The sequence below is a fragment of the Nuphar pumila genome, chromosome 2 (assembly GCF_984573655.1).
Source record: "Nuphar pumila chromosome 2, dmNupPumi1.hap1.1, whole genome shotgun sequence".
Lineage (NCBI taxonomy): Eukaryota > Viridiplantae > Streptophyta > Magnoliopsida > Nymphaeales > Nymphaeaceae > Nuphar > Nuphar pumila.
Window position 1 is genome coordinate 125,140,698 of NC_143250.1, and position 25,592 is coordinate 125,166,289.

The window sequence follows — 25,592 nt, forward strand, 5'->3', positions numbered from 1 at the left end:
GAGATCTGGTTGAATCTAAAATACTGAGATTTCAAAGGTTTTAAGGACTCGAGATAGTTTTTAGCAAAAATGTTTTCTGAGAAACTTTTCTTTGAGATGACAAATATATTTTCTCGACCAGTTTCAAAACAAAATTGTGTATCTCCCAGAGTATCAGTTTAAAAAATTCAATTAAAAATATTGTGTTAATCTACATATCTTGGGCTTAATTTTAACATCTTGTTTTACCTGATTTGGATCTATATTAAGAAAGAAACGTCCATCCTAATAGAGCTCTAGTTTCAAGACTATTTCGACCTATCTTTTTGAAAGGTATGAAAGCCCAAACAAAATGAGTTTGAATAATTTATGAATAATTTAGGTAAAGTCCAACATATAATAAAAGACTATGTAAAAAGGGTTTTGTCAAAAACGTTTTCTATAAATCCCAAGAAAATCATAAATCTAATAAATTTTTTGTAGTTTATAGAATCTGAGATATAACTCTATCAAAACAGGGTTCAGTTAAAGAATTTTAATTATTTGTCTACTCATTATTTTACAGATTAGTTTGTTGGGTTATATTCTTGATAGGAAAGGCAGCCACAGTAAAAATATGATGATTTTATATGCGATCTATAATTTTTAGTGGATTTTATAAAAATGGGTTATTAGATATCTAAAATTCCCTGATGACTTATACTTGTGATTAGACAGTAACGTGTTTGGATCTTGTTGTTTCACTATTTTTTATCATGTTATGGATATTATCAATGTTAAGATATCTTATTGAATCATGAACAAAGAACCAAACATTGGGGAAGATCTAAATTCGAATTTGTGCAGGTTGTATTTGAAAGATATTACCAAAGTTTAACTGTTATGCGAATTAACTGTTTTGGTTGATTAAAAAAAAGAGCATTTTCATATATATGATTGTGTTCATCATGTGTAGCTTGTTAAATAACTGAAACCATGTTTGACTTAATAGAATTGAATGGTTTGTATTTAAGAGAATCAAAACCCCGATTTCTAAAAAATTGAATTAGAGTTTTGAGCTTATTCTTGGATTTTGATTCCTATAAATGCATATACTGTTGGGACTTGATTTTTCTAAGTTATTTACAACATGAACTGAATTAAATTATGTATATTTACCTTGGGTAAGGATGGCTACAATTGAACATAATTAAAAACATATGAGCCTTCCGATTTGGGCTTATGGGGGCTTTGAGCGAGAAAATCGATTTGTGTGTTTTTTGTTATGGTTTAGTTATAATAAACTCATTGATTCAATCTGTTATCATTGATATTTTAATCAGGTCTGATATAATTTGAAGTATTGAAGACCAATACATTAACCAGAGTCATGTCAATTTGCTCAATAAGGGTTTATGAGAGCTCTTATCGGGAAAGTTGGGTTTCGTGACTCTAATTATGTTTTGATATTTTTTTTCAATTTTTTCACAAATTCAGTTTTGAATTACATCAGATCTGATATAAATATTTATGATGGAGATAAAGGTGAGCTAGATCACAATCGGTGTATAAGGATGCCCTGTTTCGAAGAAATAGGCTCCTACACAAATTATAATTGATATTAATGATTAAATCCATTCATGACAGCGTAACTGTATTTATTTTCATGATAAATTAAACATGGTCATAATCTTAATTACAATGAATGTGAATTATGAATCTGGACATGTTTGATTACATTATGATTGGCAAAATATGTTTTGGTTGTGCAGTTTCGGGCTACTCTAGCCATGAGACCTAAACAACTTAACAATGATTTAAATATGTGATTCTTAGAATGATATATATTTATGATAATAATGCATGTTGATTAATAATTATTGAATATCATGTTTACATGATTCATTGTTTATAAAAATTCATGTGATGCTTTGAGATGCAGTATTTATGAAATGCATACTGGGTGATAGAAATCCCATAGGGTTGCATGGGCATATAGGTGCTCACTAAAATACTGAATTAAGGTTTCAAAGAGAGAACAATGAGATGATAATGCACTAGCCTAAATGGTAGATGTATTTACCCATGACCTAATTAATAAGATAACCCTGAGCAGAATTCCGGGTATGCCTTTACTAAGGTATGCTTAACCAGAATGGTCCTTGGTCTACCTTAGATAAGGTAGGCAACAGAAAATTCTCTGGGCCCTTTTCTGTTTATGCTTCGAGGGGCAATGGCTCGTCGGCCCCCTAGCTCAGAGAATTTAGTAGGACCAGGATTGCCTCTTTTGTCCTAGGTGGGCATGTTCGTAGGTCTTCTACAAAAGTGAGTGATCGATCATCATATGGTGCAAAGTCATTCCCTAGATAGTGTCTCTTAGTGCACACCACTATGTCTCATGGCCTGACTCCACTCCTGGGGCATGACTCAGTCAGTTACTCAAAAAATTAAAATACATAGCATAATAAACACTCGAGTAGTCTAGTTTGTTTTGTAGAGGGCCTAAACATACTCGATAGACTTTTTGGTAATCAAGTGAAAACCTAAAATAGTTGTTCACTTTACTTTTCTGCACTTTTATATATTTATATGATTATGTTGATTTATACATATGATTAAATGTCTTGATTTGAATTATATTGTTGCTATGCATCCTGAAATTGTGATATCATGCTTGTGCATATTTTGAGAATTATAGATTTATGAACTTTGTTGTTTAATAATTTATCTATATATTAAATATTAAATTTTGTATAATGTGATTGATACATGCTATGCAAGCTTAGTGTGTTATATATTTGCATTATCTGTGTGAATCTTACTAAGACTTTTCAAAGTTTCATGTTTTCAAAATAAAATATTTTTTCAGGTAACATGTGATCTAATGGAGTGAATGCAGGATGTCATAAGTGTGTTGTGTGAGAATGATGATTTCGAGATCCCAGGACTATCTGTCAAACTTTAATTTGATATTATGTGACTATTTAATCATCGATTTTGGACATATGCTTGAATGGTTTGTTAATTAGATAGACTGTTCAATATTTTAATTAATTTCTTTTAAGTATGGTCGAATGAGTATGTTTCAGAATGTAATGCATTTGAGGAGCTATTAAACGTTGGTGCATGCTAGGCTAACTCTTTAGAGCTTAATTCAATTAAGGCAATGCCAATGATGAAATAATTAAATTAATAATTTTTTTATATAATGATTCAATCAGTTTGTTAATGGTGATTTTGTATTGGATCTGGTACTAGGAGGCTAAGACACACTCATGTTTGTGCTCAAGCGGGCCATCTAGTACTTGGTATAGTTGAAATATGTTTGTTGGTGAAACCGTTGCATTACATATTAGAAAAAAAATTATTGGTATTTTTGGGTTGAAATCTGTCGGAGCGTTACAAGAACAATTTGTTTTCCTGACTTGTACTGACATTTAGACTCTTTTTGCAGAACAAGCATGAGGAGTACTGAGACAAGCTTAAGACAATTGTTCAGGATATTGGATCCCGAATATATAGGAACAATGCCAGAATCTGCCAAAAATTCTATAAATAGGAGTTTGGTCTCCCCAATTTCAGATCTGTCACTTGAGATTTAGAACAACCCTTATCCTGCACAAATCCCTACTTGCCCTAGCCTTCTAGAACCTATCACCTACCCTTGCTTAAGTAGGTCTAGACTAGCTAAGCCAACCAGACCTACTCTAGAACTCAGATCTCTTATCTCCTTCAACCTTTTTGGAGCTTGTGCCTAGTCAGATTGTTGCCTGAGTTCTATTGCGCTAGTCACGATCATAGGAAAGGACTACCAAAGCTTGAGGTGAAATTCAATCTCTTTTGCATGTTATATTTCATTTATTTTATTATTTAAAAACATAGATTTTTTAAACGTGTGCACATTTGTTTGCATTTCGTATTTTTTCTGAGCCTTGGTGGTGGCTCACACCATCAAGCTCGCTTCATTTTATAGGATCCAAATAAGAGGTATGACAAGCTCCTGGTGCGACTGATCCTTGCTTAGTGGAGGAGGAAAGATGCACAAGTTGAAGAGCAGATCTCATATCTCTTGTTTCTTATATTTAGATCTAGTTTTCAAATACAAACTCTTTTTCAGAGAAAACCCATCATTTTGGTTTTCAAAATTTGGGGATCCAGACATGTAAGACTCTTATAATTGGTTTTTTAGGGTCATTTTGATGTGGGGCTCTAGTGATTTTCCCTATTTCTTAGTCATGGTATATGACATTGATTTTGGATTCTGCATCTAACTTTATCTTTTTTAATGACCTAGACTGAACTTCAATAATTATCATCTATCTCTATCTTGGAATTACTTTATCTCTATCTTCTGAATCAACCTGAAACTTAGGAATGACTCTAATTTGATATGTATAGGCATTGACAAATGGTGCAACCTTTATCAAGGAAAGTCTTAAGGAGTTCACTTCTTCTTGGACTGCAACACTCCTATCTCATTGGATTCCCACAAAGAGTTAGGGTCCTAGTTTTGGATCCCATTATGGTAATTCAAGATTTTTCTGGGATGGAGGTAATGTTTTAGAAGGATTGCCTTTTGGGCATGGTTGGGCAGAGTTTTTAGTTTGAGAAGAGACTTTATAGGAATAGTCTTCACGAGATTCTAGGAGGATTTCCAGAAGTGGAGTGATGGATATGGTCTAGGAAGAACTTTCCACAGTTTCTAAGGATACAAAAATGGGGTTTGAACGACTCCCAAGTGAGGATGGGATCAAGATAATCTCAGGGTTATGGATAGTTTGAGGCCAATTCTACACATGCTTCAATGCCTCTATATCTATTTATTGAGGACTCTGATAATTTCGGAAGAGATTCTGATATATGCCTAAATCTTGGTTTGAGGTAGATGGTTTTCCTGCCCCAGTCAGGACCAACTCTCCTTTGTCTAAATTATCTTGTACTATATGCTTTAGGATTAGTTATTTGTTAGTATCATGCCCAACTAGTTTATGAAATTGCAAAACTTTCTTGGAACTCTTCCCTTTATTATTGGCAGATTTTGGATTCATGGTAGTTTAAATATTTCAGCTTGGATTAAATTATTCATGACTTCTTCTGTGTCTGGCATATTTTTTGTGAATTTTTTGTCCCTTGTCCAATTGAGAATGTACTAGTTTTGTCTAGGCCTACTCTGTTCCTGCAGCCTTTGTGCCCCTTGCCTTAGTAGAACTTGATTCTAACCTTGGTACTTTCTGTCATTCTTTGGTTTCCATGTTTATTTGTCTTTTTAATAATTGTTGACAACACTTACTTAATTCTTCTTAAAGTTCTCATTTTTTCTTGACCATTTAATAATTATCCCCTTATAGAGTCCTTTCTTAATCCTGATTTCAATCCATTATGCTCTCTTTACAAGCTCTTTGAAGCTTGTGGCCTAGATGGTGTTTATTAGACTCTTAAGTGGCTAAGCGAAGTTGTCAAGAATAATTGTTAAAGCATTTCTTTTAGAAATTAGCTTGGCCATCTTATTGTATTTTGTCCTACAATGATGGATAAACTCAATAGCTCCCTCATATTTCTTTTGCTTTGTCTCATATAAATGGGTGATCATAGGGAGTAATTCAACATTATATTTGAACCAATCCAAGAAGGCATTGATCAATTCCTTGAAGGTTTTTATTCTTTGCAAATCCAATGTCAGGAGCTATGTGAGTGCATCTCGATCTAGACTTCTTGAAAACAACCTTATCATCAAGCAATCATTCTTTTGAAATTTTGAACATTCATTCACAAAAATTGTCATATGTAAGGGTTTCTAGTCCCATTGAATTTTATAAACTTCTTGGGAGTTTTGATTGGCTCTTCTTCTCCTTGGATTAGGAAATAGTAGGATCATATTCCTTCTTCGTGTCTTGACTCTTGATTCAGAGAGTTAGTTATCTCAATAAATCCCTGAGTTCAACAATCTCTGATTGTGTAGATGTCTCTCTTTTTCTAAATTTTTCTAAGGAATTTCTTCTTTAGCTGAATCTTTCCTTCTCTCATAAATTTCCTTTATTTTCTTTTTTTTCAATTTTTTTTACCTTCTTGGGAAAGTCTTTCCTTCTCCTGTCTTGGATCTTTTCCACCCTTATAGGAGATTCTTCTCATATTCATTCTCATATTTCAGGGATCTCCTGGGAATGCATTCAGATTCAGATTTGGAAGATGAATCATTACATATGGACCCTTTCCCTTTTGGGATACTCCATAATTTCCTATCTAATTTTTCTTCCTTGGTATAGTACCTTGATTTTCTGAGGATTTCCTCCTCCTCATATGATGAATAACCATTGTATTTAATCGATTCTCTTCTTTCAAACCCCCTTTCATGTTGTTTTTTATATTTCTCATGGTACCTTGGCTTCTTGTGAGAATATTTATCACCAAAAAATAGATCTTCATCCCCATGGGATCTTCTTTAGGTATTCCTTCTACCTTTTTCATGGTGGGATTTTAGATAGGACCTATGCTTCCTTGGGTGGTAATATGTCTTCTTATTGTCAGATGTTTCATAATATTTTCTTGTTTCCTTGGATCATGCTCTTTCATTCCTTCCTTTTCCTAGGAATCACTTATTCTTGCTTTGGTATTCTTATTCATTGTTAGAGGATTCTTAGTATTTCTTGTGTTTCTCCAATTTGGCCCTATCTTTTTTCTCCTTTTCCTTTTCTTTTAGGGATTTTGACTTCTCTAAGTTATTTCCTTCATCATCACTAAACCTTTCCATCATAGCTTGGAAAAGGTTATGAAATATCTCTATTTCTATGAGGAAATCTTCTTTTTCTATCTTAGTGAGTTTTTCTTTTTTTAGAGTTTCGTTCTTCTTTTCCATCATTCTCTTCTTCTTCCATTATTTCTTTTCCTTTTTCCTTTAGTTTTTTTCCTTCTTGGGTACTTCCTCTCATGTTTCATCCTCACTTTCCTCATTTCTTGGTTGTTCACATTTTCCTTCTCCTTTTGGACCTCATCCAGGTTCTCAGGTCTCATCATCCAAGTCTTTTGGGCCCGTGTGATCACTCTTGATGTAGTCAAGTCTTGAACCTCCCCTTCTAATCCAAACTCATCATCCCTTTCTATACCTACCCATGGCTTAGGATAAAATCAAGGATTCAAACAAAATCACCTTGCACACACTTTTGAAAATCTTTGGTATCCTAGTCAAATATTTTTTTGATAGGTTACTTTGTGGTTCTAGGGTTCAAGAGTTTACCCAAGCTAAAAGTTTCTAGTATGTGCAATCAGAGACACTGACAATCCGTGAACACCTACCGATACACTAAACTAAGGGCTCCTGGTACGTGGCAGGGAGATCTTATGATCCAAGATATGAGACAAGGGAGTTCAAAAACTTTTCACACACAAAATTAGAGTGGCTGTAGACCTAAAGAGAGGATAAAAAGAGGAGATACCACGTGGAACAATCATTGCTTTACACACATTTTTTATTAAATTGCTAAGGTGAAGAATTCAATTCCTAAGATCTATGTGTCAAGTAGATCGCCAACAATATAAGTGTGGGAGGTGCTTATGGTCCAAGATTGCTTAGGAATGAACTTTCTTGAAAAGATCTCAACAAAAGAGGAGAGCCTTTGTCCAATCATAGTTGCCAAAGATTGTTGGTAAGAAATTTTTACGAACAAGGTTTGAAAAGATTTTTAGATTTTTTTTTTAATTTGCTTCTGCTTTTTAAAAAATGATGGAATCTGCCCACTCGATACGAGATTGAATATTTCCTTCCCAAATGGCAAGGGATGACCCAATAAGATTGAGATCTTTTACCTGAAAAAGTTTGTTCTTGAGTCTTCTTGAATCATTGAAAGCCCCTAAGTAAGCTTGGATAGTGGACCCACCCAAGCACAACTCACTCAAGAAAATGTGTGTTTCGATTAGAGAATGTGTGCAAACAATCAAGTGTCCTAGGAAAATTCAAGAAATATGAGAAAGAAAGTATGATCAATGGAAAGAGGGAGAGAGTACTTAGGTTTTCGGCGATGTAGAAAATTGAATTTTATGTAGAATTTAAGAATGGTGTAGGATTCACCTCAGGCCCCCCTCCTTGGATGTCAAAGGCGGGCTTGGGGCAGGCACTTCAAGAAGATAGAGATTTGGGAACTGAGCTTTTTCACGCTTCTCTTGATATTCCGAAGGAACAAGCAAAGAGACTTGAGTGTTCAAGAGAGCTTTAGAAGCTCTTTGCTTGAGTTGAGATGCTCAAGGGGGATGGGGGATGGGAAAGGCCTATTTATAGGCTTTGGACCCCTCCCAAGCCTTAAAACATGCCGTCCACACTCTTTAGAGTGCATTGCCATTGGCCCCAAAGGGGGGCTGGTGGCAACACCCTGTATTGTCATCAGCTGCCAGGAAGCAACACTTTGTATTGCCGTAAGGAGATGATGGCAATATTGAGTATTGCCACTAGGGGATGGCGGTAATGCTAGTATTGTCACTGTCCCTTGGTGGCAATGGTAACCAACATTGGTTGGCTGTCTCCTTTTCTGCACGGGTATTTCAGTCGTATCTCCCAAACTGCATGATGTATATTGAGGCATGGTTTGGTGCGTTGAAAATCTAACATCCTCTTAAAAATCTCTTTTAGACTCAAGTGAAAACCATCCATTTTGTTGGTCAAAAATCGACTTGAAATGGGCACTAATTTTTTAAACCATTTTTTCGATACTAAAACTTTTTTTGCTCGTTACTTTTCATTCCAATGTTGGATTCAAGTGATTTTTGTTTGAATGAAAAGCTTGAAACCTCTAGTTTTTAATAAAAAACACTTGGATGATATAGTTTTGAAAACCAAATATGGTAGAAACTGAATTTTGGCCAAAAATATTTTGAAATATGTTTGAATGCTTTGTGGGACTTTAAAAAAAAGGGTTCTCTCTCATGATTAGAAAAAATTGCACTCAAAGTGCTGATCAACTTTATGCTACAAAGGTTCTTGGTAAAGTATCTCCCTCTTTGCATGTGAGGATACTTCAAGTTCACATCCAGAATCGTTAGTGTGAACAAACCATCTCATTTTTCCACCTGATATCATTGTGACTCTAATATGTTGGGGCCAATATTTACGTGGGTTTCAAACCCAAAAATTTTTGGGTGTCAACATAAAGGTACCAAGTGTTTCCCACATTTCATCACTCACCAGAAAATGCAACTGTAAGTTTTCTAACTTATGAACAAGTTCTAAAAATCTATCCCCAACATTTGCATTATTATATTTAATCACCTACCTTATTTGAATGCATTTCAACTACTTGTCTGAGATATAAAATGGCATTTTTGTTCTTTTCTATTAAACAGTTCATCTTATGTTATCTTATGGTCATTTTTTAAGCAAATAAACAAAGCATTTCAGTCACTCGTTTTTTTACTAAACAAAAGTCATGACTGATTTTGGGACCAAGCCTTTCAGTGAAATATCTCTTACAAAAGCAGGTGGCTAAATGTAATAACCAAAATGTCAGGTGGTTTCTCATAAATAGCTTATAAGTTAGCATCTTTTAGTTATGCAGTATTTTTTTGTTCTTTTATTTAATATGGAAAAAACACTGTTATGGTTTGGACGGCCTGTTAGGGACCGAGAGGTGTCACATTGGTGGTGGACCTGAGTTGGGTGTCCATGGTGTAGAACTTCATAGGTTTCCCCCCTCCACCATCGGGTATAGTTTTTCATTTAGCTTTGGCCTTGCAGCACAAGTTTGCACACTCCGGGTATCAAACTCTCGACTTCATTCAACTTGGAGACTTTAAACTAGCCCACCTAGCCACGTGTGGCGGAGCTCTTGTGGGCTTTCTTATGCTGTATAATTAAAATTGTTCACTTTCAGTTTTTCCATAATTGACTTTATATTGAAATTTTATTTTTTTTCCTTACAGTCTTAACGGAATTAACCACAATATTTCCATGGCATGATTGATGGCCTAGGGATTCCATCTGATAGATATTTTGAAGGCGATAAACAATCTTTGTAGTTTCCCTCCAAGTAGAAGCACATGTTTACATGTTGTTGGGCAAAGATGAACACCAAGAATACTTCCATTTTTGTTTACTATGATTTCCTATAGAATACTTACAACTTTTGATTGCTATGATTTTCCTATAGACACTTCTTTTGTGCCCCACTACGCATTTTATAAGGCTTTTGCGCTTTGTTTATATTATAAGTCTCCCCTAAAGTGTATGAATCATATAGCCCTACCACCAAAATAAAATCAGTAGTTTTTTTCTGGAGACAAACAAGACAGACAAAATAGCATAGAGAGTCACTGGCCCTTTGATTCTCACAAGGAGGGTGGTGTGGGGGCTCCAGATCTACAATCCGTGACTATGGGCTCAGAAGAAATCTACACCACTCTCAACGTGGTGATGTCATAGAGGCACATGGGGTAGCAACCATGAACAATATAGATTGGTGGGGAAGCAAGTGGATGAAGGGATTTAAGTGAAATAGTTTATTATCAATGAGCAACATTCAAGAACATGGTCATATTACAATCCACAAGCCATCTCTTTCATGCTTACAATAGCATGTGAGAGCTTCATTTTCCAACATGTCAACATGGAGAGTGGGAAATAGGGTGTGGGGCCCTTTCTCCCCACAACCACACAATGCCACACATGGTCCCACAGCCCCACCAAGAAACCCAACTAGGGTTACATTGGACGGTCAGGGTATTCGGATGGCCATGTAAGATCGTTTGAGCATACATGTATTTGGATCAAGGGCTGTGAGGCTGTGATCTTTCAAAGGCAATGGTCATGATGTGCACCTATCAAGTAGTTGGTAGGCACACGCTCACAGGATAATTGCCCCTTCTAGAAATGCCTTTGACTAGCTTAGTGATTACCTCATTTCATTGATTGAGTGCCTGGAATATTGACCATAATACTCTTAGGGATACATATTCATTTTGGATCGGGTCCAACCCATTGGGTGACCTGTTTTGACATTAAAAGGAGTAGTGGGCGTAATGGTGGATGGAGGACAGTTAATGCCATGAAGGGAGGTTACGTGAATGTGAAGTGTCCACATTCACTATACAACCTCCCCTTCCTCCACTATATAAAGAGAAGGCAGATTGCAATGGATGATGAGAAGCCCTTGCATAGCCTTAGCCTACATAAATCACCATTGGGTTCAGGGTCCTGCTCACCGATGACTTTTTGGCCTGGACTCATCGTGGGCGTCGTCCGACTGAGAAGAACGCCGTGTTCCTTACACAGTTCCCTACACGCAGTTGCAAACCATGGCAAATACATGTACGCTTTCTGTGTTTGTTTTACAGAAATCACCAACATTGGGTTATGGGCCCATGCTCCATGCATTCTGTTGCGCATGGTCGTGTAGGACCTTTTAGCGTTGTCTGAATTCTGGCTACTAACTGCATGTCACCGTGGGGTGACATTCCGAAAGTTTGTCGCAAACAACGACAGAGGATGGCGATCATGTTTTCCCACTGACTGTTGCCATTGTGCGACAGCCTTCACCGGCGCGACAAACCCATTTTATGAGGTGATCGCCCGTCGTCGTGGGGCAACGTGGGTTGTCAATCGACGACAACTGTCACCATGGGGTGACTGCCATAGAGAGTGGTTGTCGCCGTGGGGTGACTGCCATTCTCGGCAGCCATACGTCGGTGGTGATTGCAGCCTCGAAGACCCTCTGTTAAAAAAAAAATTTGAGGATCGAGGGTTTCAACTACACCGTTGGGTTGTAGGGTAGTCTGCCGACACCGGGATCACCGCAGGATGTCGCCAGGAAAAGGGGGGCTCACCGGATTGCCGACGATGTGTGACAACCTTAGGTTGAAAAACCCCTTTTCACCAAAACCCTTCAGCGGCCCGACTAGGAATTTCGGTTGGTGTTTTTTGCTGGGGAGGTACAGGGGCAGTGGCGGCCTTGTCGGCGCCACTGGCAGCCTGACGACATCATCGATTTACCGGCTATTCCGGCGGCTGATAAAAAAAAATGGTAACCCTTACCTATCACCGAGGTTGCATCGCCGTAGATGCATCGTCGGAGGTGCGTCGCCAGGGGGAGGTGACCGTCGTCAGCTAGGCACCAACGTTAATCATCGTACAGTGACGTGGGCCACCGTGGGGCGACAAAGAGGTGAAACCCTTTCGGTTTCTCAGAAAAAATGCAAACAGAAAACCCCCAGGTTTCTGTTTCGTTTTAACAGAGGAACCAGATCAGGTCCGACTTGTCTACCCGTTGACAAGCTCGATCCAAACCCATTTTGGGTGGATCGGGTTTGCCGTTTATTTTTGCATCAAACCCGGATCCATAATGGTTTTGGGTCTGGGTCTGATCCGGAAATATCTGGGTCCCTCTCAGATCGGGTTGGATCCGGGTCCATTTAGGACTGGGTCCGACCCGAGTCCATTTTGAGTAGGGTCAGACCCGGGTCCAGTTCGGACTAGGTCATGACTGGGTCCAGTTTCGACTGAGTTAGACCCAAACCTTATTTGGACTGAATTGGATCCAGTCTTTTGTTTGATGCGGGTACTGTTTAGCCTGAACCAAATCATGTACTGATTCAACCATTTCTGAGATCGGTTCAGAGCCATTTTTGACTTGTTTCTTCCAATTTTTTAGAACTGATGAAAAATTTGTATTATAGAGCACACCCATGCACACATTTTAATGCATGTATATTCATGACATAATACAAGTTTATGTTTTAACTAATATACATAAACTAACTGTCACAAATTTAGTCATAATTCATGCTTAAAGACATCATACATAACTTAACCAACATAAAACACATAAATTAATATGCATAAGTCATGCTTTTTATACAATAAACACTTTATAAAGCATACAAAATAACAAAAGCATGCTCATATGGGTAAAACCCAGAGTCCTCAAGTAGAAACCGGTCTGAAAATACCATGAATCGGTCTGAAACGGCCCTAAACCGGTCATTAAAGAGTTGGAACCGGTTTTAAACCTTATGAACCAGTATTAAATATGAACAAAAGTTCATAAAAACCCTATGACCGAATGCCAAATCCCTGTACCTTCATAGATTCATGAAAACAAGGTCTTAGTAAATTAATATGCATAAGTCATGAATATACATGCATTAAAATATGTGCATGGGTGTGCTCCATAATACAAATATGTTTTCAGTAAAAGATTTTGATTGGCCGATTCATGTAATCACCAAAGTGATCTGAGTCGTGTTGAATAAGGATTTTTTGGACTGTATTAAGATTCGTCATTATGATTGTGTGTGAATTTATGAAACATCGATTCTACCCAAAGGTAGGTCGTTGTGTTCTAAATTTACAAAGGATGTCATAGTAGATGTGTTTTTCATCCCATGAAGTATGTTCGTACCCAAAGGTATAATACTGAATTGCCTCTTGATATATGATCTGCTAGTTTCACCAACTGAAGTCAATTTCTTGAGAATTGAAGAGACGAATCAACTATGAGTATTGTCGTTTCCACCAAAGTGGAACGATAATGACTCAACTATGCTTGTCTTAGAAAAAGTGAAAATAAAAGGTCTCACTTTTACCTTTTCATCACGAGTCTCTCCTTTTTTTTGTTCCATTTTGTATCAGGTTCCTTCCTTATCGACGGTTCTAGTAATATCCTCATTTTAGACAGATCAAATTGTTTTGATTAGAAAGAAATCATGTTATTCACTTTAGACTATATGGATTTAGATTTGGTCCTTAGAATTGACGAACCTCCCGCTCTTACAGAGTAGAGTACAACCGATCAGAAGGTTGCCTCTGAGAAGTGGAAGCGTTCAAACATACTTAGCCTGTTGCTTTTGCAATCTCGGGTGGCTAAGAATATTTAAGGTACCATTCCTCACTGCAAGATAGTGAAAGAATTTTTTAGAGCCATTGAGGCTCAATTCGTCACTTCTAATAAGGCAAGGGCCAATACGCTCATGTCCAAATTAGTGTCTATAAAATATTCTAGTGACAGTCATATCCGACAACATATTTTAGAAATTAGAAATATCGCGACTCAACTAAATGACATGAAATTCGCTATTTCTTACTCCTTGGTCCATCTGATATTAACCTCACTACCTACTGAGTATGGACCCTTCAAAATCTCCTACAACACACATAATGACGAGTGGTCTTTTAATGACCTCTTGGCCAAGTGTATTGAGGAAGAGGAGAGATTGAAGGGTGAGAGGGTGCCAAGTGAACATATGGCCTCTCATAAGGATAAACAAAGGTCAGGGCCAAAGAAAAGCTCCTTCAAGAAGAAGAATCCGAAGAAAGCCTCTGGGAAGAGTTCAAACTCTCAGGCGAAAGCCAAATTCCAGTCAGGAGGCCCTTCTATAAAGTGTTTTTTCTGCAAGAAGAATGGGCATAAGAAGATGGATTGTTTAAAGTATAAGAAGTGACTCGAATATAAAGGTAATAAGTCATTCGTTTCTCATGAGTGCAATCTAATTCATGTTTCATTGCATAGTTGGTGGATTGATTCTGGTGTCACGGTGCACATTACCAACTCTTTGCAGGCCTTTCTGAATAAAAGGGAACCAACGAAGCATGAAAGAAGTATCTTCTCAGGAAATAAGATATGTTCACATGTCAAGAGCGTTGAGACCTGCAGAATTGTGTTGGAGTCGGGATTGATATTGGATTTGGTCGATACATTTTATGTTCCATCTTATAGTCAGAACCTAATTTCAATTTCAAAACTTGATAAGCTTGACTTTGCTTTTAAATTTGAAAATTACAAGCTTATGATTATGAAAAATTCAATGAATATAGGTTCTGCATATATGTGTGATGGTTTATATCGATTAAGAACCAAATTATAAATTCAAGAATCTCACTCCATTGAGAACACAATGATTGACAATAAACGTGGCCTAAAGAAAGATCAATCCTATTTGCTTTGGCATTGGAGGTTAGGACACATCTCGAAAGAGAGAATCCAAAGACTCGTGAAAGAAAGAATCCTTGGATCCCTAGATTTCACGAATATAGAGTCATGTGTTGACTGTATAAAGTCTAAGCAGTCTAACACATATAAGAAAGATGCAAAACACAACAATGAAAGGTTGGAGATAGTGCATACGGATGTGTGCGGCCCTTTTTCACCGTGTTATACGGGTAAAAAATATTTTGTCACATTTATAGACGATTACTCACGGTATATGTATCTTTACTTATTATTTAAAAAATCAAAAGTCTTTTAGGTTTTTAAGGACTTCAAGAAAGAAGTAGAGAAACAAACCGATAAAGTTATTAAGGTTGTCAGGTCTGATAGAGGTGGCGAATATTTTAGTCGCTTTACTAAGATGGGACAAAAGGAAGGGCCATTAGTGAGGTTTCTAAAAGAGGAAGGTATTGTACCTTAGTATACCATACCTGATAGTGCTTACCAGAATGGTGTAGCTGAAAGAAAAAACCGTACACTTAAAGAAATAGTTCGAGCGATGTTGAATCACTCAAATCTTCCTTTGACTTTGTGGGGTGAAGCTCTTAGAACAACAATGCATATTTTGAATAAAGTTCCTACGAAATCTGTTCAAAGGACTCCTTATGAGTTATGGACAGGTAGAAAACCTTCTTTGTCATATATGCGCATATGGAGATGTCTGGCTGAAACTAAATTGTAACCCACATATAAAAGCTTTTGATCCTAGAACGACTAGTGGTTTCTTCATTATTTATCCAAAAAGGTCAAAGGGCTTTAGGTTTTATTGTCCATCTCATACACCACGGATAGTAGAAACAGATAAAGCAAGATTTCTTGAAAGTGGTTTCATTGGGATAAATGCATATCAAAATATTGATTTTGAGGAATCACATGATTCAGGTTTCATGCCTGCTAAGGATAAAGACTCGATTCTTCCTATCATTATCCCTTTGAGTAATGTAAAGGAAAGTTCGGTCAATGAACATCAATCCCAAATAGATCCGATTGTTAATGAGGATATACAACAACAACATGACATAAAGGTTTATTTTGAACCACCTGCAACACCTATATAGAGGTCCACGAGAATAAGGAAATCTGCTATCCATCCAGACTATTTGGTGTATTTGCAAGAGTGTAATGATTTCATAGACATCGATGAAGATCCCTTCACGTTTGCAGAAGACATTAAAAGTGAAAGATCAACACATTAGATCAATGTCATGAAAGAAGAGCCCGACTTTATAACAAAGAACCAAGTGTGGGATCTTGTACCTCGACCTGATGGAGTTAGACCTGTTGGTTGTAAATAGGTCTATAAGACCAAAACAGATTCTAAAGGTCATATGGAGAGGTATAAGGCTAAGCTTGTTGCAAAAGGTTTTATATAGATAGAGGGCATTGATTATAATGAGACTTTTTCTCCTATCTCAATTAAGGAATCATTGAGGATAATCATGGCCCTCGTAAGTCATTTTAATGGACTTAAACAGGCCCTCGTAAGGTTTTATATAGTTTGTAAATTTAATAAGTCAATTTATGGACTTAAACAGGCCTCCCGTCAGTGGTATAAGAAGTTCAATTAGGTAATAATGAACTTTGGATTCACTGAAAACATTGTTGCCCAGTGTATTTACATTAAGACTAATGGGAGTAAGTTCATAATTTTGGTTTTATATGTTAACGATATTCTTCTTGCAACTAATAATTTGAGTCTATTACATGAAACAAAAGATTTTCTTTCATCTCATTTTGATATGAAGGACATGGGTGAGGCTACTTATGCCCTTGAAATCGAGATTTGTTGTAACAAAACTAAGGGTGTTCTTGGTCTATCTCAGAAATCCTATATCCTTTAGGTTCTTAAAAGATATGGGATGAAGAACTGTTCTCCTGGTTCGACACCCATAGTGAAAGGGGATAAATTGAGCTTAAAGGATTGTCCTCAAGATGATATTGCGAAGGCTCAGATGGATGTTGTTCCATATGCTTCGACAGTTGGGAGTTTGTAGTACGCGCAGACCTGCACTCGACCTGATATAGCATTTGCTGTAGGAATGCTTGGTAGATTTCAGTCAAATCCAGACATTGCGCACTGGAAGGCGGCGAAGAAGGTCATGCGTTATTTACAAGGAACAAAAGACTATATGTTGACCTACAAGAAAGTCAACCACTTAGAGGTTGTTGGATACTTTGATGCAGACTTAGGAGGGTGTATTGAAAGTAGAAAATCCACTATTGGATACATTTTTCTACTAATGGGTGGTGTTCTCTCATGGAGAAGTGAAAAGCAGTCTACCACTGCTGCTCATACCATGGAGGTAGAATTTATTGCTCTATACGAGACTTCGTCATAGGTCATTTGGATAAGAAACTTCATTATGGGTCTTGGTATAGTGGACTCTATTGAAAGACCACTAAAGATTTTTTGTGATAATGAAGCAGTCATGTCCTTTTCAAATAACAACAAGAGCTCAACATCGTGTCGACACATGGAGTTAAAATATTTTGTTGTTAAAGAAAGGACTGAGAATCATTTGGTATGTATTGATACAATTGGGACGAAAAAAATAACTGTGGATCCCCTTACTAAAAGAGTTAGCACCGGGATTGTATTCCCAACATGTAAAGTGGATGGGTCTTTTTTATTCCTTCTGATGTATGACAATACATTTGTGTTTATGTTTTTTATTCTCTAAGGTTTTGTGTAATTGTTGATTTTGCATAAATGATATCTCATATGGGTTAGAGAGAATAAAAGAATAACAATATTAAAGGACCAATAGAATAGGTAAGAGATCAATTAATTCATAAAGATAGTTTCAATATGCTTAAGCACTGAAGGTGAATTATAGTGTAGTACATGAAAATATGACATTTTATAAAGGAACGTTTATCTCCATGACTCATTTGATTCATCCTTGTGATAAAGGGTAGCATGTGAACCCACATGAAGAATTAAATCGAGATAATTGTATAAACCTTGATTTAATGCACTTTTAGTGTCAATGGGTCAAGTGAGAGAATATTGGATATTTGGATCAGATCCAACCCATTGAGTGACCCGTTTTGACATTAAAATAAATAGTGGGCGTGATGGTGGATGGAGGGAAGTTAATGCCATGAAGGGAGGTTACGTGAATGTGAAGTGTCCATATTCACTGTACAACCTCTTTTTCCTCCACTATATAAAGAGAATGCATACTGTAATGGATGATGAGAAGCTCTTGCATAGCCATAGCCTTAGCCTACGTAAAGCACCATTGGTTTCAGGGTCCTTCTCACCTACGACTTTTTGGCCTGGACTCATTGTGTGTCATCCGGCTGAGAAGAATGCCGAGTTCCTTGCACAATTTTCTACACGGAGCTGCAAACCATGACAAATACAGGTACTCTTTCTGTGTTTGTTTTACAGAAATAGCCAACAATTTTAACATACGAAGGGGATCATAAATAGAGATAAATAGAGGTAATTATGTGGATGTCCACGGTCATTGTTTTTCTAACCAAGACGACGGGGTAAGACATGTTTTGTGACTTCCCAATGAGGATGCAGCACACCTTTCATCAAGAGCTAAGTGCCAAGGATTTCCACATCAGAAAGGTGTCAGTACACAAGAATAAAGCTGGGGTAAACAGTTGCACCTTACTCTCTGTGAGTCTTGGTGAAATGACAATTAAGGTACTGAAGCGCGGAAGAACCATCACTTGGATATTTGGCATTTCATATATCCCGTGAACATCCTTTTCAATGTTACTAGGTCTTTAGCTAGCTGAAAAAGGGAGAATTTACTTAATCACTGTATTTCATCAAGTCATGCACTGATAAGGACAAGATGTATTTGATTGAATAAGGCCTTGTTTTGATGGTATTAAATTTGGAAAAGACTTTTTTTTTTCATTTCATTTTGCCATATCAGTTCAGAATGTTATCGCCTTCACAAATTGTAAAAACATGGTTAAAACAAAAGCCCCCACATTTGGGACATCCATGATGTATAATGGATCATGCCCCAATATTAAAGTTTGTGATTTTACTGCAGTTTAATTACTGTTTTTTTTATCCAAGGAGAAACCACTGTTAAGAATGAGAAAATAACCCGTAGCTATGTTTTATTGTTTGCTTGTAAAACTCATTGAGTTACCCCACTCCCTGCTCTCTTTTTTTTGTTGAAAGAAAGAAATTATTTTAATTTTTTTGAAAGAATCCCTCCCTGCACATTAAGAAAGTATTCTCATTCATTCGGCTTTGTGGCAAGAGATGCACACCCCAGGTATTGAATTGTGACATTCTTCAGCTTGAATGCTTTAACCCGATACACCAAACCAGGTTAGCATGATAGTGACCTCAAACAGGATAGTATATATAGGGTATCAAATCTAATTTGCTTAGTAACATAATAATAAAAAATCTAAATTTAAGGCAAGCCCACGCTTAGAATTTGAAAAAATGACCTTTACATAGGAACATTCAGTTGCCCCAGACAATCTAAACAGAAAATAAACCAACCAATACATTGAGCAAAGAACAAAGGGGCCGGGTGATCAGATCTGGGAAAAAGAAAATGATAAGCAATGCATGTGAGAAAAAAAGGGGCGAAAGGATGAGATATTGCTGACAGGTGACATGGGAATTGATGTTGAATTGAATGAGGATGAGAGATGTTGCAGAAATGGCTAACGAAGGGCAGCTTTCACCCAGAAGGGCAGTGTCTTAAGGAGGAGATGAGATGGGACGTGACGCCCATTTTCTTGTGGGCAGGCCATGTGCCACCAACAAGAAAACACCGACAAAAAACCAACTTCATGTAAAACTTTTTTGGTTTTATTTTATCTTTGATTTTGAAATCTCTAGCTTTCTGATTGTCTTTGTTCAATGTGAGAGGTGGTAATGGATGAGAAGGAACCAGATGCATGATCCCTGTAGGTGGTTTAGGTAGCAGGTTCTGCAACTATAGGACCCATATTAAGATTCCTCTCTCTCTCTCTCTCTCCTGCTAATACCATATCGCCTACTGTTCAAGTAAAAAGTGAAACACAAAAACATCTTCGAGTAATGATTATTTGCTAATATCATCAATCATCTCTCTCTCTCTCTTGCATTATGCAAATAAAAAGAAAATCGCAGCCTTTAGGGTTGAAAGTAATAAGCAATCTTCAACTCCCACGCTACAACCCACAGGACTAGACTTTCACAAAGAAATACATTGCTATCCAAGATCTCTCGCTATCTCTACCGACCATATTTTTCATATATTTTATTTCTTCTTGACTAAGGTGGGTCGGAAACCCATTATTCTGGGCAGAGATCAGGTCATTCGTCGAATGACCTTACGGTCATTCGATGAAGTGGACCGTCGATCTCGGGTAAGCGATGCTCGCCACGTGGCGATGCACTGCTCAGGGTTAACGCCGTTAACGGTGTATGTTTTGAAAAAAAAAAAAACTAAAATGTTTTTCCCACTCTCTACCTCCGTCCCCTCTCTCTGCAAAAAATATCGTAGGAATCTCAATATTGAGAGAAATATCAGATTAATCTCATAGGCGTGCATCTGTTTCTCTTCATTTTGGTTGGTTTTGGAGATTTCCTGGAAGTTTTTAACGGAGAATTTGGGGAAGGAAAAGGTAAGAATTCCAGCATGGTTTTGGCGTATTCCGGAATCGCACCAAGGATAATTCTTTCTTTCCTGGCTCGGTATTGGAATTTTTGTTTTTCGTGAATATATTTGGTTTTTCTGAAAGATTTTTGGGGTCTTTGGATGCGGAGGTTGAGAGGATAGAGTTCTCTCTCTGAATCTGCCCTGCTCTTTAGAACCAAAGGAAAGGTGTTTTTTTTCCTGAAAATATCAACGTTTTTTTTGTTTTAAATCAAGATCAGAGAAGTTGCTTCGTCGGTGATTATTGAGTTGAATGGAGCAGAGCGACGGTTTTGAATCCGGCCTTATCCTTGGAATCGTATCAAGAAATTTGTTTTCCTCTACGAGTCTTTGAAATTTGACGGGTTTTCCTCTTACATTTTCTAAACTTGAGATTTCAGAGGGCGATTTCAGATAGAAGTTTAAATGAACTACAAAATTTCTGTTCTCGTCTCTCAATCTACCGCAGTCCTTTGAATCACACCAAGGCACTTGCTTTTCTACATGGATCCTTGATTTTTCAATGTTTTGGGGATTTTGGCATTGATTTTTAAGTTTTTGGGGATGTGGGTTGCCAGAGGAGGGTGGCGGAGAGAGAGAGAGAGAGAGAGAGAGAGAGAGAGAGAGAGAGGTTTCATTTTTTAACCAGGTAAACAGCGATGGTTTCGTTTTTAACCAAGTAAACGGCAGCCCTCGTCATTAATGAGAAAACATTCTTGCCACGTGGCAAGAATCGAAGCCCACAGATGGACGGTCATTAACGTCGAATGACCATATGACCTGATCTGTGTCCCATTATTCCAGTTCATTTCAATGTAAAAAAAGAAAAAGACACTCCCCTACCCACCCTCTCTCTCATTCAATGTGAGAAAAGAAAAAGACACTCCACTTCCCATCCTCACTCCCTCATTAACCGCTTGTCTACCTATCTAAAAGACCTCCCTCTCTCTCTCTCTCTCTCTCTCTCTCTCTCTCTTATATACTCCAAAAACTTTTCCTCCAATCAGCTTTAATCGTCTCCGGTGTTTCACTTTTAACTCACCATATTTCCATTTCATTAAATTATTGATTTCAACACCTCTCCCACCTGATGATCTCTCCCATCTTTATCAGTGATCAAAACTTCCACGGGATGATGATGAAGCCTGAGCCATGAGTTGCCCAACTGGGATGGCTTTCTTCCCCACAAATTTCATGCTGCAAGCTCCCCCTCCTCCGCCATCATCATCCTCCCATGAAGATGATCATCAGCACCTTCCTCCCAATGTCACCCCAATCATGCCTACCTGCACTCCCCATGATTTTCATGGTGACCATCTCTCTGTTCCTTTTGTGCCCTTAATTGCTTCAACTTGAATAATATTGCTCAGTTAATGATTCGTTTGTCTATTAGTATCTGAATTTCTGTGTTGTGGGCATGTGGTGCAGGTGTAGCATCATTCCTAGGGAAGAGATCCATGTCCTTTTCAGGGCTGGAGATGTGTGAAGAGATGAATGGTGATGATGATCTATCTGACGACTGCTCCCAAGCAGGAGAGAAGAAGAAGAGGCTCAACATGGAGCAGGTGAAGACACTGGAGAAGAACTTTGAACTGGGCAATAAGCTCGAACCAGAGAGGAAAATGCAACTGGCTAGGGCTCTAGGGTTGCAGCCAAGGCAGATTGCCATATGGTTCCAGAACAGGAGGGCAAGGTGGAAGACCAAGCAATTGGAGAAGGACTATGATGTCCTTAAAAGGCAATATGAAGCAATCAAGGCAGATAATGATCTCATCCAAGCCAAAAACAAGAAACTCCAATCTGAGGTAACCTAATCTCATGAAGTTAGTCTTTATCAAGCAAAACCAACTAGATCAAACCATCAATTGATCTCTATTTTGTTCCTTGTTTGCTCTTCCAATTAATTATCAAGTTGGTGAAATGTTTGTGGGGTGCAATATAGCACTCACCGTTGAGTTGATCCTATTTTGGTGAACATAACGTGGGGATCTTGATGAGATCTGATTGAGTATCACCTGATAGATCCAAATTCAGCACCGTTGTTGTAAATTAGGACTGATGGATCTTATAACATACGAGTTGGAGATGATCGCTGACATCATTGGTTTGCTTAACCTCAGACTTCTGACTAGATCTGATCTAATTGAATATCATCAGTACTATTTTTATCGCTTCTATTTCTGTTATTTTTTCTTTTCGTTTCCAATACTGAAAAGCTTGCTGCTGCTGAACTGAACATGCATAAGTTTGGAACTCTTGAGGGGTAGAGCCTTTAGTCCCGGCAGGTTTCAGTCAATTAATCCTATTAGATGAACAACCGAGGCTCTTTTCCTCTTCTAAATTAATTATCAGTTGATTTTGAAATTTTTCACCACAAGTGTGATCAAGAAATTATTCTTCTTTTATTTCCAACTTCCAAGAAGTAGGTTTCTGGAAAATGGGGTGCAAAATAAATGCACTGAAGATAAGGTCAACCATCCTGGCGTCACTCTTATCTTGGAATATTTTAACCTCAAAGTGTTTGTGGGATCTAGTGCAATAATATGATTTTTTTTTAGATCCATTAGATAGGATCCTTTAGATCTTTTTCTTCGAGTGTTACTTGATCCAGCGCACATTTCATGGCGCCCAAAAAGAATCTTACATTTTTTCTGAAAGAATCGTGTCCAAAGTATCACTTCCCAACTTTCAAAATTTCCCCTTGTTTGTCAGAAATTTTGAATTCATGATGAGAATTTTTCAACCACGAATGACTGTTTTTCGTCACTTCCCATTTTATTATCAATATCATTTCTTTGTACTGAATGGAACGATCATAATAACAAGAGGGCTGTCCATCAAAAGCATCTCTGACTACTGGTATTTATCATTGCTATATGAATGGAGCTTTGTGCCTTGAATTGTGTTTGCAAAGAAAGCAACCTAAATCCAGGATTATATTATTGTTTCATGATATTCTTGGATTATTAATTGGATGATCGGATTGTCAGATCATGGTGCTGAAGAAAAGCAGAGAAACAGAAGCCATCAACCTGAATAAGGAGACAGAAGGATCATGCAGTATCAAAAGTGAGAACAGCTCTGATCTCAACTTGGACATATCCAAAGCAGCAGTCGACAGTCCAATATCCCAACATGCCTTGAGACACATTTATCCTCCAATAAGGCCAGCAAATGTTGTCCAGTTTCTTCAGGGACCCTCAAGATCAGACCTTCCATGCCAGAAATTTATGGCTACCTCTGCCACCGACGAAAACACGATACAGGAGGAACCATTCTGCAACATGTTCTGCCCAATGGATGATCACTCTGGCTTCTGGCCATGGACTGATCATTCCCCTCACAGTTTTCGCTGAGACCATCTTCATGTCTCCAAAAATGCCTCTTCGCTTCCTTTCTTATATTTTTTTATTTTTTTTCTTTTCTTTCTCTGCTGTATTCATGTCTGGTTGGCGTATAGAAAAAAAAAACAAAAAAAAAACATTTTATTTGCATTCTAGCATGATCGAAGAAACACGAGCCCGGGAAAGCACTCCTTTCTTTCCTGTCAAATGCTTGAGTTTAGCCATTTTTTCGCAGCTGGGCTGCAATCTCGTATGGCGTCAATTAGATTTTTTTTCTGTCAACTGAGGAACCAACAGGATCCTTCCTTTTCTTTCTTACATAAAAGAAAAAAACTATTTATATCTGAAGACCGAACTAATTCTGCCATATTTAATTTTGCTGTTAATCAAACGCATAAAAGTGAAGAAACTATTACATCCATAGGAAGCGGAAAAGCCAATGAGCGAGAAAACAATTGAGCGGTGACCCCACATCATTACACCGCAATAGTCTCTTTCACAGCTATCCACCCAGTAAACAGAAATTTTTTCTCTTTGAATGAGATCTCAATTTCAGTTAATGTTTCATTAGATATCTTACAACTAAAATTCCACTTTTTTCCGATCCCGTTCCTCCACCACTGCCAACCACAGATTTTATGGTTGTGAGCTGCATCTTCTCAAACAAACCTCCTTGATGAATTCAGCATTGTTTAATTGATAGGAAGCATACCTTGGAGCGTCCTTTTCAGATATAAAAATATGATTATTCAAGTCAAGAAATTTTGTTAGATTCTGAGTCATTGATTTTTAAAGATCCTAAAAATCTACATGCATCGTCACAATCACAATCACATGATCCAAACTTGCTTTCTATCGTGCAATATATTGAGATCATATCTGTCAGGTTTGATCGGCAAAAATAAAAAAACAACTCGGTAGCTATGAAAAATCATTGTCTCTACTAAGAGGGTGTAGGTTCGCTTGGATATATGTATATAAGGAAAATGTTGGCTGCACTCATGAGTTCCAAACCCATGAGTGAAATACTCACATTTATTATTAGTATTGTTATTATTATTGCATAACTGTCACTCTAGATGCGATTTATATGTTTGGTTGAATATAAACTGGCCTAATTAATTAGATCATGTTTTTTTGACTTATGTCAGATTGTCTTCAGGTTGAAAAATCAATGAACTGCAATATACCGAATTTTCAACCCTTAAAAAATCATATTTTTTATGTAGAAAAAATATGATTGAAGGGGATTTTGATTATACTAAATGCATCCATGGTGTTAGGTTTGGTCAAAACAACCTACACATGTGAGTTTCAACTACGGGGTTTAGAACCCATGAGAGTATATAATAATTTTCAATAAATAAATTTTATACACACACAATACTATACAGTAGTCAATTGGATTCCATATACAGTAGATAGTAGGGTGTATCCAGTACTTTATCCACTCGGGCCAACCGCAGCAGGTGCATGCATGATGGACATTGTGCAAACACATATAATAATGAGTTTTAGTGGTGGTATTGCTCGTTGCTAAAAACCTTTTCTGCAATTTTAGGCGGGTGCACATGCACATTCACACACACATATATATATATATATATATATATATAATAAGTTTTAGTGGTGTTTTTGTTAGATCTCGTTAGGCCCCTTCAAAAACCATAGTTTTAAGTATTTTTTCTCATGTTTAACACCATAGATATGAT

General features: G+C 37.3%; 1 protein-coding gene across 2 annotated transcripts; it reads left to right on the top strand.

The window, feature by feature from the left end:
* The first annotated feature begins 20,389 nt into the window (after positions 1 to 20,389).
* Positions 20,390 to 24,026, top strand: LOC149847018 (homeobox-leucine zipper protein ATHB-13-like). Of its 2 annotated transcripts, XM_089998261.1 has the most exons (4): positions 20,390 to 20,525; positions 21,650 to 21,845; positions 21,965 to 22,341; positions 23,527 to 24,026. In XM_089998261.1, exons 2-4 carry the CDS (start codon positions 21,689 to 21,691, stop codon positions 23,890 to 23,892), a joined length of 900 nt encoding a protein of 299 aa, XP_089854387.1. In that variant the 5' UTR covers positions 20,390 to 20,525; positions 21,650 to 21,688; the 3' UTR covers positions 23,893 to 24,026. The 2 variants fall into 2 exon arrangements, with proteins under 2 accessions (XP_089854387.1, XP_089854386.1); XM_089998260.1 differs by lacking the exon at positions 20,390 to 20,525 and having other exon boundaries at positions 21,555 to 21,845.
* The last annotated feature ends 1,566 nt before the right edge of the window (positions 24,027 to 25,592 follow it).